The following is a 15,480-nucleotide window of genomic DNA, read 5'->3' on the forward strand; positions in this document are numbered from 1 at the left end:
CACTCTTTAGTCTGTTCTAGCAGTGACTACCTCCACTCTTTAGTCTGTTCTAGCAGTGACTACCCCCACCTCTTTAGTCTGTTCTAGCAGTGACAACCCCCACTCTTTAGTCTGTTCTAGCAATGACTACCCCCACTCTTTAGTCTGTTCTAGCAGTGACTACCCCCACTCTTTAGTCTGTTCTAGCAATGACTACCCCCACTCTTTAGTCTGTTCTAGCAGTGACTACCCCCACTCTTTAGTCTGTTCTAGCAATGACTACCCCCACTCTTTAGTCTGTTCTAGCAGTGACTACCCCCACCTCTTTAGTCTGTTCTAGCAGTGACTACCCCCACTCTTTAGTCTGTTCTAGCAGTGACTACCCCCACTCTTTAGTCTGTTCTAGCAGTGACTACCCCACCTCTTTAGTCTGTTCTAGCAATGACTACCTCCACTTTCCACCTTTTCCTCTGCGGCTGTCTCTCAGTTCTGTGATTATAACTGTGGTTGGGAGGGTGGGAGGAGGCACCCTCACGTTTGCCATAACCACAGCCTCTCCCTCCAAATTCCTCCCCCTTCCTCCTCCCTCCCTCCTTTCTGTCTTTCTTTCTTACATTCAACACTCCTCTCTCTCCCCCTCCCTCCCTCTGTCTGCAATGTCAATCACTCCCTCCCTTTATCACTCTCCCTCTATCTGGTTCCCATGTCAACAGAGTATCCTCTCTATGCGTCTGATTGACTCAGGTCACTAGCAATGTTTGGGCATCTACATTCAGGATTTTTTGGCAACGTTTAAAGGGAAAATAAGTCATGGTTTGGGCTCTGACAAACAAGCCAAGTAGCTAACATACATTCAGACTCAAAAGCACACACGCGTACACACACACACGAGCATACACACAGCTAGTTGGGGCCGCAGGCAGCACAACACATTAAAGTTTGAGCTAGACCCGCTCCAGCTCTCGGGTTGTGGGAGGAAATTCCTGCTCCGCCCTGCTATACAGTATGACATCAGAGAGAGTGTATGGTAGTGTATGGGTGTCAGACAGAGGCTGGAGGGCATGGAGAAACTGTCAGGTGAGATGGGAACAGCCTGGTCAGGAGAGGGGTTCTATCAATAACAGTGATGTCAGTGCAGGACCAAGAGTAGAGGTCAACAAGACAGTATAGAAATCATATACTAGAAAATCTGCTTTGAAAAACGTATACCCCAATAATGGACTGAAGGAGCCTAACATCACTCCTTGGTCCAAGGACCTGACATGTTCTGTTTAAAGGCGAATTTGCTCTGGAAGCCCAAAACAGTCAAGTACTCAGTGTAAACGTGAATTGATTCTTAGTTGCGGTAAGGTTCTAGAAACATAAATTCCTCTACTTTCATATCACATCAAAATAACTGTTCACTGTTTTAACCGGTTTTATCACAGTTGCAGCCAACAGTATTTTTCAGTGACAACACGTTTGTGATGTCCATCTTCCTTTACAAGCAGGTGTTTGGAGACGACAATAGATAGTTATCAGGTAGTCCACTCAGTATTCTGTCTGTAACATGGAAATATGGCCTTGTGGGAACCCTAACCCTATAAAGGTGTGTATCAAAAACTCTCTGATATGAAAGATAAGGTCCTTATGCTTCCAAAGCTGTACCACAAGTGATGCATATATGAATGTTCAGACCAAGCATTGGGGCTCTTAAAAAACTCCCTATAGAGAAGACGTCTTAATCCAATGTAATGGAAGGACTAGAAAAAACACAGGCAGTTAGTGCATAGTGTTACTGCCCCGGCACTAAGGATGACAATTAACTTTAATAGCCAAATCCTGCACTTTTATATTGATGTGAAAACTGAAATGGTGTTAGTATCCGTGTCAATGCATTCCATAAATAGATCACATGCATGATTCATACTACTTCAGACATTATCTGTCTGTTTTAGAAGGGTAGGGGCAAAATTCATTAATTCGATTCCCTATTCCCCAATTTGTCAAGAAAACCCCAATGTTAATGTTGATGGCAACCTTGCCATGTTATTGCATTTTGCAATCAATATTGATATTTTTCTGAGAGTTCTGGAAGTGGAAAGTTGGACAGGCTTACAAGGGCACTTTAGAAAATAAGCCTGCGGAATTGATGTTTTGTCATCGTCGGATTATGTTATTTATCGAGATGACACATCACTGGTCTGGGCTAGGGCCTAAGAGGGAGTAAGCGCTTTAGTTTTTATACATATATAAAATATATTGATTGTGCGTTAAGCCCTGTGGCACTCATGATAAACTATTTCTGTGATACTGGTGGATGGGGCACCGGGGCAGGCAGAGTGATGGTGGCTTCTATCAGTGAAGGTATACTGCCATCTAGTGATAGAGATGTAAATGAACATGAAAATGAGTCTAGGGAAGGCCAAAGACTTATGTAACAGTATAACTTCAGACCGTCCCTGGTTCGCCCCAACCTCGGGCGCGAACCAGGGACCCTCTGCACACATCAACAACGGTCACCCACGAAGCGGCGTTACCCATCGCTCCACAAAAGCCGCGGAAAGGGAAACACTGCTTCTAGGTTTCAGGGCAAGTGACGTACCTGATTGAAACGCTATTAGCGCGTACCCGCTAAATAGCTAGCCATTTCACATCCGTTACACTTAGATAAACAACAAATCTTTGTATCATTCAAATTATGGTGTCTCTGGGAGCACAGGAAGTGCCATTGAGGCCATCTCGATTAAGAAGTACATTTTCTTCTTCTACTACTTCTAAGAGTTGGTAATCAAACTGAAAGGGTGCATACTGCCACATGGAGTGTGTTGTCTGAAAAGGTATGAAGCCAAGGTTGGTGATTTACTGCTACCTGCAGTTATGGAATGTTTGCTCTAGTGTATATTTCATTGGGTGATCCCTCCTGATTCCCTAGATCAGGCCTGGTCAAAGGCCGGCCCCGGGGTCCTATGCGGCCTGCGACCTGATTCAATACGGCCCGCGGAATCATGCTCAGATCACATAAAACATTTGAGATAGTAAAGTTTTGAAAAATATTTATAGTATTTTTTATTCAAATTAAAAGCCCAATAAATACTCACCTTTGTGTAATGATTTATCGGCCACCGCTTGTGGGACATTTATTTTGAAGGCAAGTGTAAATAACAACTGCACGAGGTAAGACAGTGACTGACAGGCTGACACACACGTCACAGTTACAAATTGTAGCTAGCTAGAAATTGCGCAAAAATTTGTTTTTCAAAGAAGATGAAAGTAGACAATGAATGTAGGGTGTTCCAGCAAGAGTGGGCATCGAAATATTCATTTATTGAGGTATCAGGGAAAGCTGTGTGCGTAACCGGTGTGAAATGGCTAGCTAGTTAGCGGGGAGCGATAAGTAACGATTCTTCGAAGGTGACTTGTTGTGTGCAGAGAGTCCCTGGTTCGAGCCCAGGTAGGGGCGAAGAGAGGGACAGAAGCAATACTGTTGCATTGATGCTGTTGACCCGGACCACTGGCTGCTGCGGAAAAGGATGAGGTCAAAATGGGGGTGAGTGTTGCCGGTGTGTAATGGCTAGCTGGTTAGCGTGGTGCGCACTAATAGCGTTTCAATCGGTAATATCACTCGCTCTGAGACCTAGAAGTTATTGTTCCCCTTGCTCTGCTTTTGTGGAGCAATAGGTAACGATTCTTCGTTACTTATTGTTGTTGTGTGCAGAGGGGCGCTGGGGCGAGAAGAGGGACGGAAGCTATACTGTTACATGTGCTTAGAGCGCATCGCTGTCTTAAAAGACTACAATTTGTCCGGTCACTTCCAGACAAAGCATGCAGAGAAATATAGGAATATGTCTTCTGAGCAGAGGACAAGTGCATCGAAAGAGTTTCTCAGTTGCAAAAGCAGCAAGCATTTTTTTACAAAACTGCATTCATCAAATTACGCAATTACGAGAGCTAGCTATGTACATGTCCACAAAATTGCTAAACATATCAAGCCATTTCGTAAGGTTGAATTCACTAGAGAATGTTTAATTGACTCTGCAGCAATACTTTGCCCCGACAAGAAAGAGCTGTTTGAAAATGTTTCCCTGTCAAGATGAGCAGTGGCACGGCGTGTTGAGAACATCGCAGAGAATATGGAACAACAGTTGAAAGACAAGGTAAAAGTTTTCCCCTATTTCTCCTTGGCCCTGGATGAGAGCAGTGATACGGCGCAGTAGTTGATATTCTTACGAGGTATAACGCCAGACTTTGAAACGCTCCTTGGCGACAACACCAGGCTCCAGAGCATTGAAGCTGTAAAACAGGGAATAACAAATAAATCTGAAGACATTACAACACTGCACAACATCAAATCACCTCCCAGGTTTAGATAACCTCATACAATGAAAATTATGTTTTACCTGAAGTGCTTTTACTTCTTGATCTGTGACAGCGGCCTGAAGTACAGAGTCAGGTGTTGTTGCCAGCCATAGCTTTCCACCAGCACCGTACCATCCTCCAGTCCAACCAGCTGTGGGATGTTGACCCCTGTCATAGTGCTGACCTTCACAACACCAGCAATCTCAGACAAAGTGTTCATTTTGGTCTTTCTGAAGCGCTGCTTGATGAGGCCGAAAGCACCAGTCATGGGCAAACTTGGTGTGGCCTGTGATCAGGAAGTGAAGGTTTAGATTGTGGTGGAGCTTGTGCATAGTCCACCAGGGACAATACCAAAGCACAAACTTGTTCTTGTTTTGGCCATTGCCGTTATCACAATTCAGGTCCACACGTGTTTTCCTGCTGCCTTTGCTTGCTTAGGCCAGCTCTCTTTTTGATGACTATGCCTAGTTGATTAGAGTGAGGCGTGTTCTACTGATTGTCTGGAATTTGTCATTCAGCATCAAATATTTTAGCATTATTATACAATAGAAGCGAAATGGCATTCTGAGATATCACTACACAGTTCATACAGGGAATGTTAGCTACTGTAGCTACTGTTTAATTTCAGCTGGCTAACTAACAGCAAGCTTTAACTAGCAATACAAACAGTCATAACTAAAGTTAACCAATATGTTAGCTAGCTAACATTAGGCTATAACTAGCAATGCAAAATGGCATTCTAAGAAAACTACACTAATGTTACACACACTTCTTACACAAGTTAATGTTAGCTAGCAAGCCAGCCACCTAACCTTGGCTGACGCTAGCTAACTTGGGGTCTTTTGTTATTAAAACATGTCACGCTAACGTTAACTAGCTAAAATATGAAATATAATCCCAATCCATAGAGTAACGTTACTATCAATACAAACCGATAGCAAGCTATCATAGAAAGCTAAAGCGATCAAACTCCAGCTGACTAGCTAACAGCAAGCTTTAGGAACGTATATCTGAATCTGTAGCTAGATTCTTACCTCTATACATGGATGAAAGCTTCACGGCCGACTGCAACCCCTTTAATCAGACATCCTGTGTTGTTTCTGTTTAGTTTGCACAGCTTGTTTGACCCGTTGTGTTCCACTGATTTCAAAACGTGTTATTGTCAGAGTGAGAGAGTCAGCATTGCATGGCACGATCGTCCAGAAAGTAGTCCATCACAACTTTTCCCACTGACCTTTGTCGATAGTATCATCTCAGTATGAATGAGTCAGGAGACAGACGCAGGAATGTGTTATAGTTTTTTTTATTGCACCCAAATTACAATGTGCGGTGTAAAGGCAAGGGGACGAAGACCAAACTAACAAACAACAAAACAGGGTAGAAACCCAAAACAAAAGAGCAAGGAGTACCTCGAATAAATAACACACACAACACACACGTGCACAATGATTAACACATGGAACGAGACCCGTAATCATCTGCACAATCCACAATGGCACACAAGCCAAAACACACAGCACAGGTACTCACACTCACCAACAGACATTGTAACAATAATCAACAGCCCAATGGAAACCGAAGGGCACACTTATACAAATACTAATCAGTGGGAATAGGGGACAGGTGTGCGTAATGAATGTTCCGGGAGGGATCCGTGACAGATAGCGCCTGATAAATGCAGGGCAGAAATGTTATTGAGAGCAGTAGCAACATATTTGCAGCTCTCCATGGCTAAAGTTATATCTTTAAAAAAAAACTGCATTACGAGCAGCTCATTTTATAGACACAATATGCAACACCGCAGACCAATCCAAACTCATCTCTTGGCATGTCCAGCCCACTCATTATCTCAGCCAATCATGGCTAGTGGGAAGGTCGCCATCTTTCTTTGTTGCTAAACCAACTAGGCTCGTAATTTAAAAACTTCTTATGGCTGCAATCCCGTTAACCGGATCGATATGACAACAGCCAGTGAAAGTGCAGGGCGCCAAATTCAAACAACAGAAATCTCATAATTAAAATTCCTCAAGCATACAAGTATTTCACACCATTTTAAAGATACACTTCTTGTTAATCCCACCACAGTGTCTGATTTCAAAAAGGCTTTACAGCGAAAGCACCACAAACGATTATGTTAGGTCACCACAAAATCACAGAAAAACAAAGCCATTTTTCCAGCCAAAGACAGGAGTCACAAAAAGCAGAAATAGAGATAAAATTAATCACTAACCTTTGATGACCTTCATCAGATGACACTCACTGGACTTCATGTTACACAATACATATATGTTTTGTTTGATAAAGTTCATATGTATATCCAAAAACCTCAGTTTACATTGGCGCCATGTTCAGAAATGCCTCCAAAATATCCGGAGAATTTGCAGGGAGCCACATCAAATAACAAAAATACTCATCATAAACTTTGATGAAAGATACATGTTTTACATAGAATTAAAGATACACTTGTTCTTAATGCAACCGCTGTGTCAGATTTCAAAAAGCTTTACGGCAAAAGCACAATATTCAATCATCTGAGAACAGCGTTCAGCCACAAAAGGAAGCCATACAGTTACCCGCCAAATTGTGGAGTCAACAAAAGTTATAAATAGCATTATAAATCTTCACTTACCTTTGCTGATCTTCGTCGGAATGCACTCCCAGGACTCCCACTTCGTTCACTAAAAGCAGACGAAATGTCAAAAAGTTCCGTAACAGTCAGTAGAAACATGAAACATGTCACATGAATCAATCTTTAGGATGTTTTTAACATAAATCTTCAATAAAGTTCCAACCGGAGAATTCCATTGTCTTCAGAAGTGCGATGGAACAGAGCTCCTTCTCACGTGAACGCGCATGGTCAGAGCATGGTCAGGTCATGATAGACCTGACTCATTCCCGTCTCCTTCGGCCCCACTTCACAGTAGAAGCATCAGACAAGGTTCTACAGACTGTTGACATCTAGTGGAAGCTGTAGAAAGTGCAAACTGACCCATATCCCACTGTGTATTCGATAGGCGATGAGCTGAAAATCGACCAACCTCAGATTTCCCACTTCCTGTTTGGATTTCTTCTCAGGTTTTTGCCTGCCATATGAGTTCTGTTATACTCACAGACATCATTCCAACCGTTTTAGAAACTTCCGAGTGGTTTCTATCCAATACTAATAATAATATGCATATATTAGCAACTGGGACTGAGGAGCAGGCAGTTTACTCTGGGCACCTTTCATCCAAGCTACTCAATACTGCCCCTGCAGCCATAAGAAGTTAACAATTTTACTCGTATTTACAAATGACATAGAAGTTTGATATTAAGGCATGTGAAAGTTCACATGGTTGAGAAGGCATTTCTGACAAACGCATTTTGATTAAAAAAAATGTTTTATGTTTAAAATGGTCTCCTGTGAAGTCATGACTTGCGACATATGCCTAGTTTCCTGAATTGGGTCACAAATAACAAGTCAAGACACAGATCATCTCTTACTGACTCTCACCTCTCAGCAATCCTGCGCATAGTGACGTCAGAAACTATACCTGACTCCACTGCTCTAGTCAATGCCCATCAGAGACTTCACTCCTCACACTGATTGAGAAGTTTAGATGTAATGTTGAGCTCTCTCTCTTGTGTTTTTGTGCGTACCCGTTAACAAGAGTTCTGTCCGTGGTGCTGAATGTACAGTGTACTTTTCCCTCCGTGTAGTTCATTGCATGTTTAATAATGAAAATACTGAGCAAAAAGAGAACATGGATGTGGTTTATTTCTGTGCATAGTAAAATAAGTAGCATATCTGGACGTGATTTACAGTAGATATATCTGTCAACACAGTCATACACATTATGTATAATCCTGTAATATCATTCTGGCCCACGATGGCAAAAATATATTCTAATGTGGCCCTCCATGGAAAATAATTGCCCAGGCCTGACCTAGATGGAATTATGTGATCCTTCCTTAACCCACAGGAAGGCCCAGTTGACTTCATTAAAGTGGCGCTACCAATGCTAAAACAGGCTTTTGGGCACTAAAGTTGTCTATCTAAGCTTATAGTCTAGACCAGGGGTATATGATTCTGACCATACGAGGTCCGGAGCCTGCTTGTTTTCTGTTTTACCTGATAATTAATTGCACAAAGCTGGTGTCCCTGGTCTGAATGAATCCCTGATTAGAGGGGGACAATTACAGAAATCAATGGAAGATGGCTTCGAGGTCCAGAGTTGAGTTTGAGTGGTCTAGACACTCCTGTGTAGAGGAATGATACTCCATCTCCACCTAATAAAGTTAAAAGGCAATGAGAGCCAAGTATTGTGTTCTCTGTGTGGAAATAGTTGTTTGATGGTACATGAGCTATATTTGAGTAGGCATGGGCAACTCTGTTGCACTACAGAAGAGCTTCTCAACTAAAGTTGTCGAGCACTATTATAACTAATGTATTCATCATGGCATTGTAACCTGCTAGATGACCAAGAGTAGGGGAGACTGGACATCAATGACTAAAATTGAGGTGAATACGAGTAGACACTGTGTTGATAGACACTGGACCTCAGGATCTTGAGTCCGTGGCTGTAGCAGCCTATACCAGACATAACTTCTCACCACCAGGGGGAATACTTTCCTTCTTGTCTGAAAGTTGAGAACACAGAAATATCAATATTCAAAATCAATGTTGATTTCTATGTACAGTGCTGATAAAATAATGTATATGTCTAAAGATAATGATTAAATAATTCCACTCTGAAACCATATAATTGTATGAAATGTATTACAATCATAAATCTATAATCTGATGTGTGTAGTTTTAGTCAGAATTAGAACAAGGACCTTTTGTTCCTTTTTAGTATGTAAGCAGGGTGCAAGTGTGAAACAAATGATAAGAGGAGCTATCGACAGACAAGCTGGACTACTGTGTTCCTTACAGGACATTCTGTCTCCACCCGTGGAGGGGAGAAACTGTTAGGCTTGCAGAAAATTATGAAACATGTTGCAGTTTAAACAATGTATTTGTATATTGGAAAAACACAGACTGTCTGAGCAAGGCGTAGCTTAAGATTTGAACTTGTATGTACGTGCGTAGGATACCTACAGTTTGTGTGTCTGTATGTGCGTAGGATACCTACAGTTTGTGTGTCTGTATGTGCGTAGGATGCCTACAGTTTGTGTGTATGTATGTGCGTAGGATACCTACAGTTTGTGTGTATGTATGTGCGTAGGATATCTACAGTTTGTGTGTATGTATGTGCGTAGGATATCTACTGTTTGTGTGTATGTATGTGCGTAGGATATCTACAGTTTGTGTGTATGTATGTGCGTAGGATATCTACTGTTTGTGTGTATGTACGTGCGTAGGATACCTACAGTTTGTGTGTATGTATGTGCGTAGGATATCTACAGTTTGTGTGTATGTATGTGCGTAGGATATCTACAGTTTGTGTGTATGTATGTGCGTAGGATACCTACAGTTTGTGTGTATGTATGTGCGTAGGATATCTACAGTTTGTGTGTATGTATGTGCGTAGGATATCTACAGTTTGTGTGTATGTATGTGCGTAGGATATCTACTGTTTGTGTGTATGTACGTGCGTAGGATACCTACAGTTTGTGTGTATGTATGTGCGTAGGATATCTGCTGTTTGTGTGTATGTATGTGCGTAGGATATCTACTGTTTGTGTGTATGTATGTGCGTAGGATATCTGCTGTTTGTGTGTATGTATGTGCGTAGGATATCTGCTGTTTGTGTGTATGTATGTGTGTAGGATATCTACTGTTTGTGTGTATGTATGTGCGTAGGATATCTACTGTTTGTGTGTATGTATGTGCGTAGGATATCTGCTGTTTGTGTGTATGTATGTGCGTAGGATATCTACAGTTTGTGTGTATGTACGTGCGTAGGATACCTACAGTTTGTGAGTATGTACGTGCGTAGGATACCTACAGTTTGTGTGTCTGTACGTGCGTAGGATATCTGCCTTTTGTGTGAAGGTATGTGCGTAAGGAGCCAGTATAAAATTGATGTTTTTGTACAATGGACTAGAACGTTCTCTGAATAAACTGTACTAACCTTTTGCATAAAGCCGAGTCTTTGCCTAATTATTAGTACACCCATGGTCTTACAAACCTCGGGGATTGGTCAAAGCTATTGATTGATAGTCATTGGGATTGAAAATTCTCATGACAAGTGCCTATATAAAGTCTACAGCCCCTTGAACTTTTTTCACATTTTTCTGCCTTAAAATGAAATCTATAAGTGATTACATTATTTTATATATACAGATCTACACAACCTACATATTTTCAAAGTAAAATAAGTATAAATAATAATAACTTGCCGGGCTACAGGGGGGATCCAGTCAGGACGAGTGGTGCTAGCTCTGCGCTTGAGACCGCCAGTGCGCCTCCACAGTCCAGTGCATCTGGTGCCTCGGCCAAGGAAAAGGCCTCCTGCATGTCTCCCCAGCCTGGTGAGTTCTGTGCCTGTGCTAAGCTCTAACCCTTCTGCATGTCTCCCCAGCCTGGTGAGTCCTGTGCCTTCTCCCAGAGCCAGGCCTCCTGTGTGTATCTCCATTCCAGTGATGATCCATGGCACGAAGCCTCCAGTGATGATCCATGGCACGAAGCCTCCAGTGATGATCCATGGCACGAAGCCTCCAGTGATGATCCATGGCACGAAGCCTCCAGTGATGATCCATGGCACGAAGCCTCCAGTGATGATCCATGGCACGAAGCCTCCAGTGATGATCCATGGCACGAAGCCTCCAGTGATGATCCATGGCAAGAAGCCTCCAGTGATGATCCATGGCACGAAGCCTCCTGTGATGATCCATGGCACGAAGCCTCCTGTGATGATCCATGGCACGAAGCCTCCTGTGATGATCCATGGCACGAAGCCTCCTGTGAGGATCCATGGCACGAAGCCTCCAGTGAGAATCAATGGCACGAAACCTCCAGTGAGGAGTTATGGCACGAGGCCTCAAGCGTCGCCCTCTAGTCCGGAGCCTCCAGCGTCGCCCTCTAGTCCGGAGCCTCCAGCGTCGCCCTCTAGTCCGGAGCCTCCAGCGTCGCCCTCTAGTCCGCAGCCTCCAGCGTCGCCCTCTAGTCCGGAGCCTCCAGCGTCGCCCTCTAGTCCGGAGCCTCCAGCGTCGCCCTCTAGTCCGGAGCCTCCAGCGTCGCCCTCTAGTCCGGAGCCTCCAGCGTCGCCCTCTAGTCCGGAGCCTCCAGCGTCGCCCTCTAGTCCGGAGCCTCCAGCGTCGCCCTCTAGTCCGGAGCCTCCAGCGTCGCCCTCTAGTCCGGAGCCTCCAGCGTCGCCCTCTAGTCCGGAGCCTCCAGCGTCGCCCTCTAGTCCGGAGCCTCCAGCGTCGCCCTCTAGTCCGGAGCCTCCAGCGTCGCCCTCTAGTCCGGAGCCTCCAGCGTCGCCCTCTAGTCCGGAGCCTCCAGCGACGCCCTCTAGTCCGGAGCCTCCAGCGACGGGCTTCAGTCAGGAGCAGCCAGGGTCTCCCTCCTGTCCGGAGCAGCCAGGGTCTCCCTCCTGTCCGGAGCAGCCAGGGTCTCCCTCCTTTCCGGGGTCCGCTGCCAGGGTCTCCCTCCTTTCCGGGGTCCGCTGCGAGGGTCCCCGGTCCGGGGTCGGCGGTAAGGGTCCCCGCTCCAGAGGCGCCACCTAAGTGGGCCAAAACTAAGGTGGTGTTGGGTCCACGTCCCGCACCAGAGCCGCCACCGCGGTGAAATGCCCACCCAGACCCTCCCCTATTGGTTTAGGTTTTGCGGCCAGAGTCCGCACCTTTGGGGGGGGGGGGTGGGGGGGGGGGGGGTACTGTCACGCCCTGACCGTAGATTGCTTTGTATGTTTCTATTTTTAGTTTGGTCAGGGTGTGATGATGTGGGTGGGTATTCTATGTTGTAGGTCTAGGTTATCTATTTCTATGTGTTTGGCCTGGTATGGTTCTCAATCAGAGGCAGCTGTCTATCGTTGTCTCTGATTGAGAGACATACTTAGGTAGCCTGTTTTCCCACTTTTGTTTGTGGGTGGTTAGTGTTTGTTGCACCTGTCAGAACTGTTTGTTGGTCATTTTGTTGTTTTTGTTTGTGTATTCATTTTGATTAAAAGTATTATGGATACATACCACGCTGCACTTTGGACCTCCTCTCCTTCTCCAGACGATTATCGTTACAGTCATTACATCTGTGTTATTACTTGGTAGAAGCACATTTGGCAACCATTACAGCCGTGAATAATTTTCATTAAGATTCTACCAACTTTGGACAACTCTTAGGGCAACCTATTGTTTTTGTCAAATTTCTCAAGCTCATTCAATTTGGTTGGGAATCATTGATGGACAGCAAAATTCAAACCTTGTTTGATTTTCAAGAAAATTTAAGTCAGGACTGAGACTAGACCGATACGGTCCTAGGAATATCTAAATCCTGCATGATTTCGTGCTGGAATTGGACCTGCAGAAATGGATATATCCTGCAGAAATATCAAAATCCTGCAGGATTCGTATCTGCGGGATTCATGCTGGGATTTACTTGGTCCTTCAGGAATTGCCATATCCTGCAGGAATATTAAAATTATTCAGGTTTCGGTCCTGCAGGAATTGTCATGGTCCTACAGGAATTGCCACAGGAATTGTTCTGCTGGATTCGTGCTGAGATTTAGTTGGTCTTGCAGGAATATCAACATCCTGCAGGTTTTGGTCCTGCAGGATTCCTGAAGGAATTGTCCTGTTTGTGCAGGATTTCTGCAGGACTAGTCATCATGGACTTTTTCTGCAGGCTTTTGTCAAGCCTAAGTAACCTTCTATCTTATGTAACCATTTTAAACATAACATAGCATACTAATTTGATTGTCCTGGATTTATGTTTACTATATTACGTCTAGTCTACGAGACTTGGGGAATTCAGAACAGTAATATGTTAGCTCATACGTTTTCACACAATACAGAGACAGTTGTGAGGAAACAAGTTTTATTACTTCTTTGCAGACTGTAATGTGCTTTACAGTAAAAATTATAATTATTCAAAATTATGAACATCGTTAATAAAAATAGTCCCAACTGGAAAATGACCACTGAAATGGTTTCCTTCATGTAGTGGAAAAATGTACAATTACTGATGACATATTTATGAACTGTTATTACCATCTTACAGCAGCAGTGAAATCTAAGTACCATAAAAACTAGCCTTTACTAAGGTGTGGAATATTTTCATTATTGAGTAAACATTGAGTGTAAATTGTTGGGATGACTTAATTCTTAACATTGAAATCAACCTGAAAGTACAGTACTGAGCTCTTCTTTTAGCAGTAAACTCAAATGAATTAATTATACAGAAAAACTGACCCTAATTCTATTGGTCTCCAGCACCATTTTAATCAAAATGTCAGAACAATATCAAGACAAATTATAAATGGCAGATTCAAAATTTTATATGAACTAATCCAGTATTCGTGTTTCCAGTTTCAATGTTCCCCTTTTCTATGCAGGAATTTGGGAAAAGCAGAATCTCAACATTCCCAGTTGGAATGCAGGAATGTGTGAATAAAGTGTCTGAGTCCTTAACTTTCACCCCAGAATGTCTTTCCCTTACAAACATTTCAAAAACGCAAAAATGGTAGAAAGGTCAACGTTCAAATGTGTATATTTGCAGGTTAAGTATCCGGGTGTGATTGTCAACACCACAAGGCTGTCAGTTTAGAAGTCCAACTTCATTGACAAAGACATCTGATCAAGAAGGCATGAAGAGTGTGTATATAGTATGTGTGTGTTTGTGTATAGGAATTTGTTGGTGAAAATATGTATTTTTGCAGTGTGTTTGTGTGCATGACATGTATGATCAGTATCTATGCTTTCTAGGAATGTTTTTTGACTTTAGAAAAATTTCAACGTTTTAAGACATTAAAATAGTTCAATAGGGCACTACCATCAACGTGGGAAAAGAGCTATTAACAAATTCCAAAATCAGCTAAATGATTCCCTTCCTTTCCTCCTTTTCTCTCTCCATCCCTCTGTCAGTCAGCCTGTCCGTCGGTAGCAGGCGTCGTGGTAGGACGTGGCGTTGAGGACACCGAACATGTCTTTCCTGACGAAAGACAGGAAGTTACCCAGGGGGCATAGCGGTTGTGTGGCATGGCGGTCATGTGAGCGACAGAAGGTGGTATGGAATGTTACGTCCTCTCCGTTGTACAGAACCCTCACAAACATGTCCCCCTCGTTACCATCTTTTGACCTCTCCCCTTTCACCCCAGAAGCCTTATTCTGGCTCTGCCGTTGCCCCTTACGTTGTCCCTGCGTTGCGTGCGGACTCTTCCACAACTCAAACACAACCCTTGCTGCAAACCTCGGGAACAATGCCTCCTCCAAGCCCAGGGCGCTTAGTAACGGCGCCACGGTGACGTCGTGAGCCGAGGACAGGGTGAACACCTCCTCTCCTCCAGCGCGGGGTTTTCTGCCCGGAGCGTTGGCTTTGGCAACACGCTCCAACCTGTTGGCGGTGCGGTTGAGGTAGGGGTGCGTGGCGAGCACAGCGTAGCGGTGATACAGTCCCACCCTCCTCCTGTCCACCTCATCCTCTAACTGCTGCCTCCGGATCACAGCGAACTGGGCCAGAGTCAGACAGCCCCCACTGCCCAGAGCACTCCCTGCTGCCACACAGGGGAAGGACAGGCCGTGGCACAGGTGGCACAGCAGAGAGTCTATAGGGTTGGCAGCTCTGAGCTGGCGCGGGGGCAGACCTAGCGTACGGGCCATGTCTGCGTAGGTCCTCTCCAGTTCAGTGTCTGCCGCTCTGAAGCGGTACTGTCTCCTCTGCTCCTCTTCCAGATAACGGTTCCTAGCAGGACAGTCACAGGCTGAGCCACAGAACAACGTGCTCCACTGGTGGTGGACTGTCAGACGGCTCCAGTCAAAGTCGGGCAGGAACCCATACAGAAGAGCCATCCCACTCTGGAGGGTGCGACTCCTGCCCGTAGTCTCCACCCACACTTGCTTGGTCGACCAATCGGGCGGGAGGAGTTTGTGGCGCTTGTAGGCTTGGCGAAGGAGCTGGCCATTGCGTAAATGCTGCACTACACCTAAAGAGGGAAAGACAGAGATTGGTTGCACATTTCAGATATAAAAGCAGCCTGGTTTGGGTGGTTCTTTACACATCTTTAATGTGATTGATTGGTTGGTTAC

General features: G+C 44.3%; 1 protein-coding gene across 3 annotated transcripts in view; it reads right to left on the reverse strand.

Annotated features, from left to right (window-relative positions):
• Positions 1 to 13,256: 13,256 nt before the first annotated feature.
• Positions 13,257 to 15,480, reverse strand: part of LOC129822342 (2-phosphoxylose phosphatase 1-like) — a 33,019-nt gene continuing 30,795 nt past the window's right edge. For all 3 annotated transcript variants that reach the window (XM_055880559.1, XM_055880561.1, XM_055880560.1), the window contains one exon: positions 13,257 to 15,377. In XM_055880559.1, the coding sequence (XP_055736534.1) occupies positions 14,320 to 15,377 (1,058 nt within the window). In that variant the 3' untranslated portion in view covers positions 13,257 to 14,319. The remainder of the gene's footprint in view (positions 15,378 to 15,480) is intronic.

The sequence above is a fragment of the Salvelinus fontinalis genome, chromosome 24, assembly GCF_029448725.1.
Source record: "Salvelinus fontinalis isolate EN_2023a chromosome 24, ASM2944872v1, whole genome shotgun sequence".
Lineage (NCBI taxonomy): Eukaryota > Metazoa > Chordata > Actinopteri > Salmoniformes > Salmonidae > Salvelinus > Salvelinus fontinalis.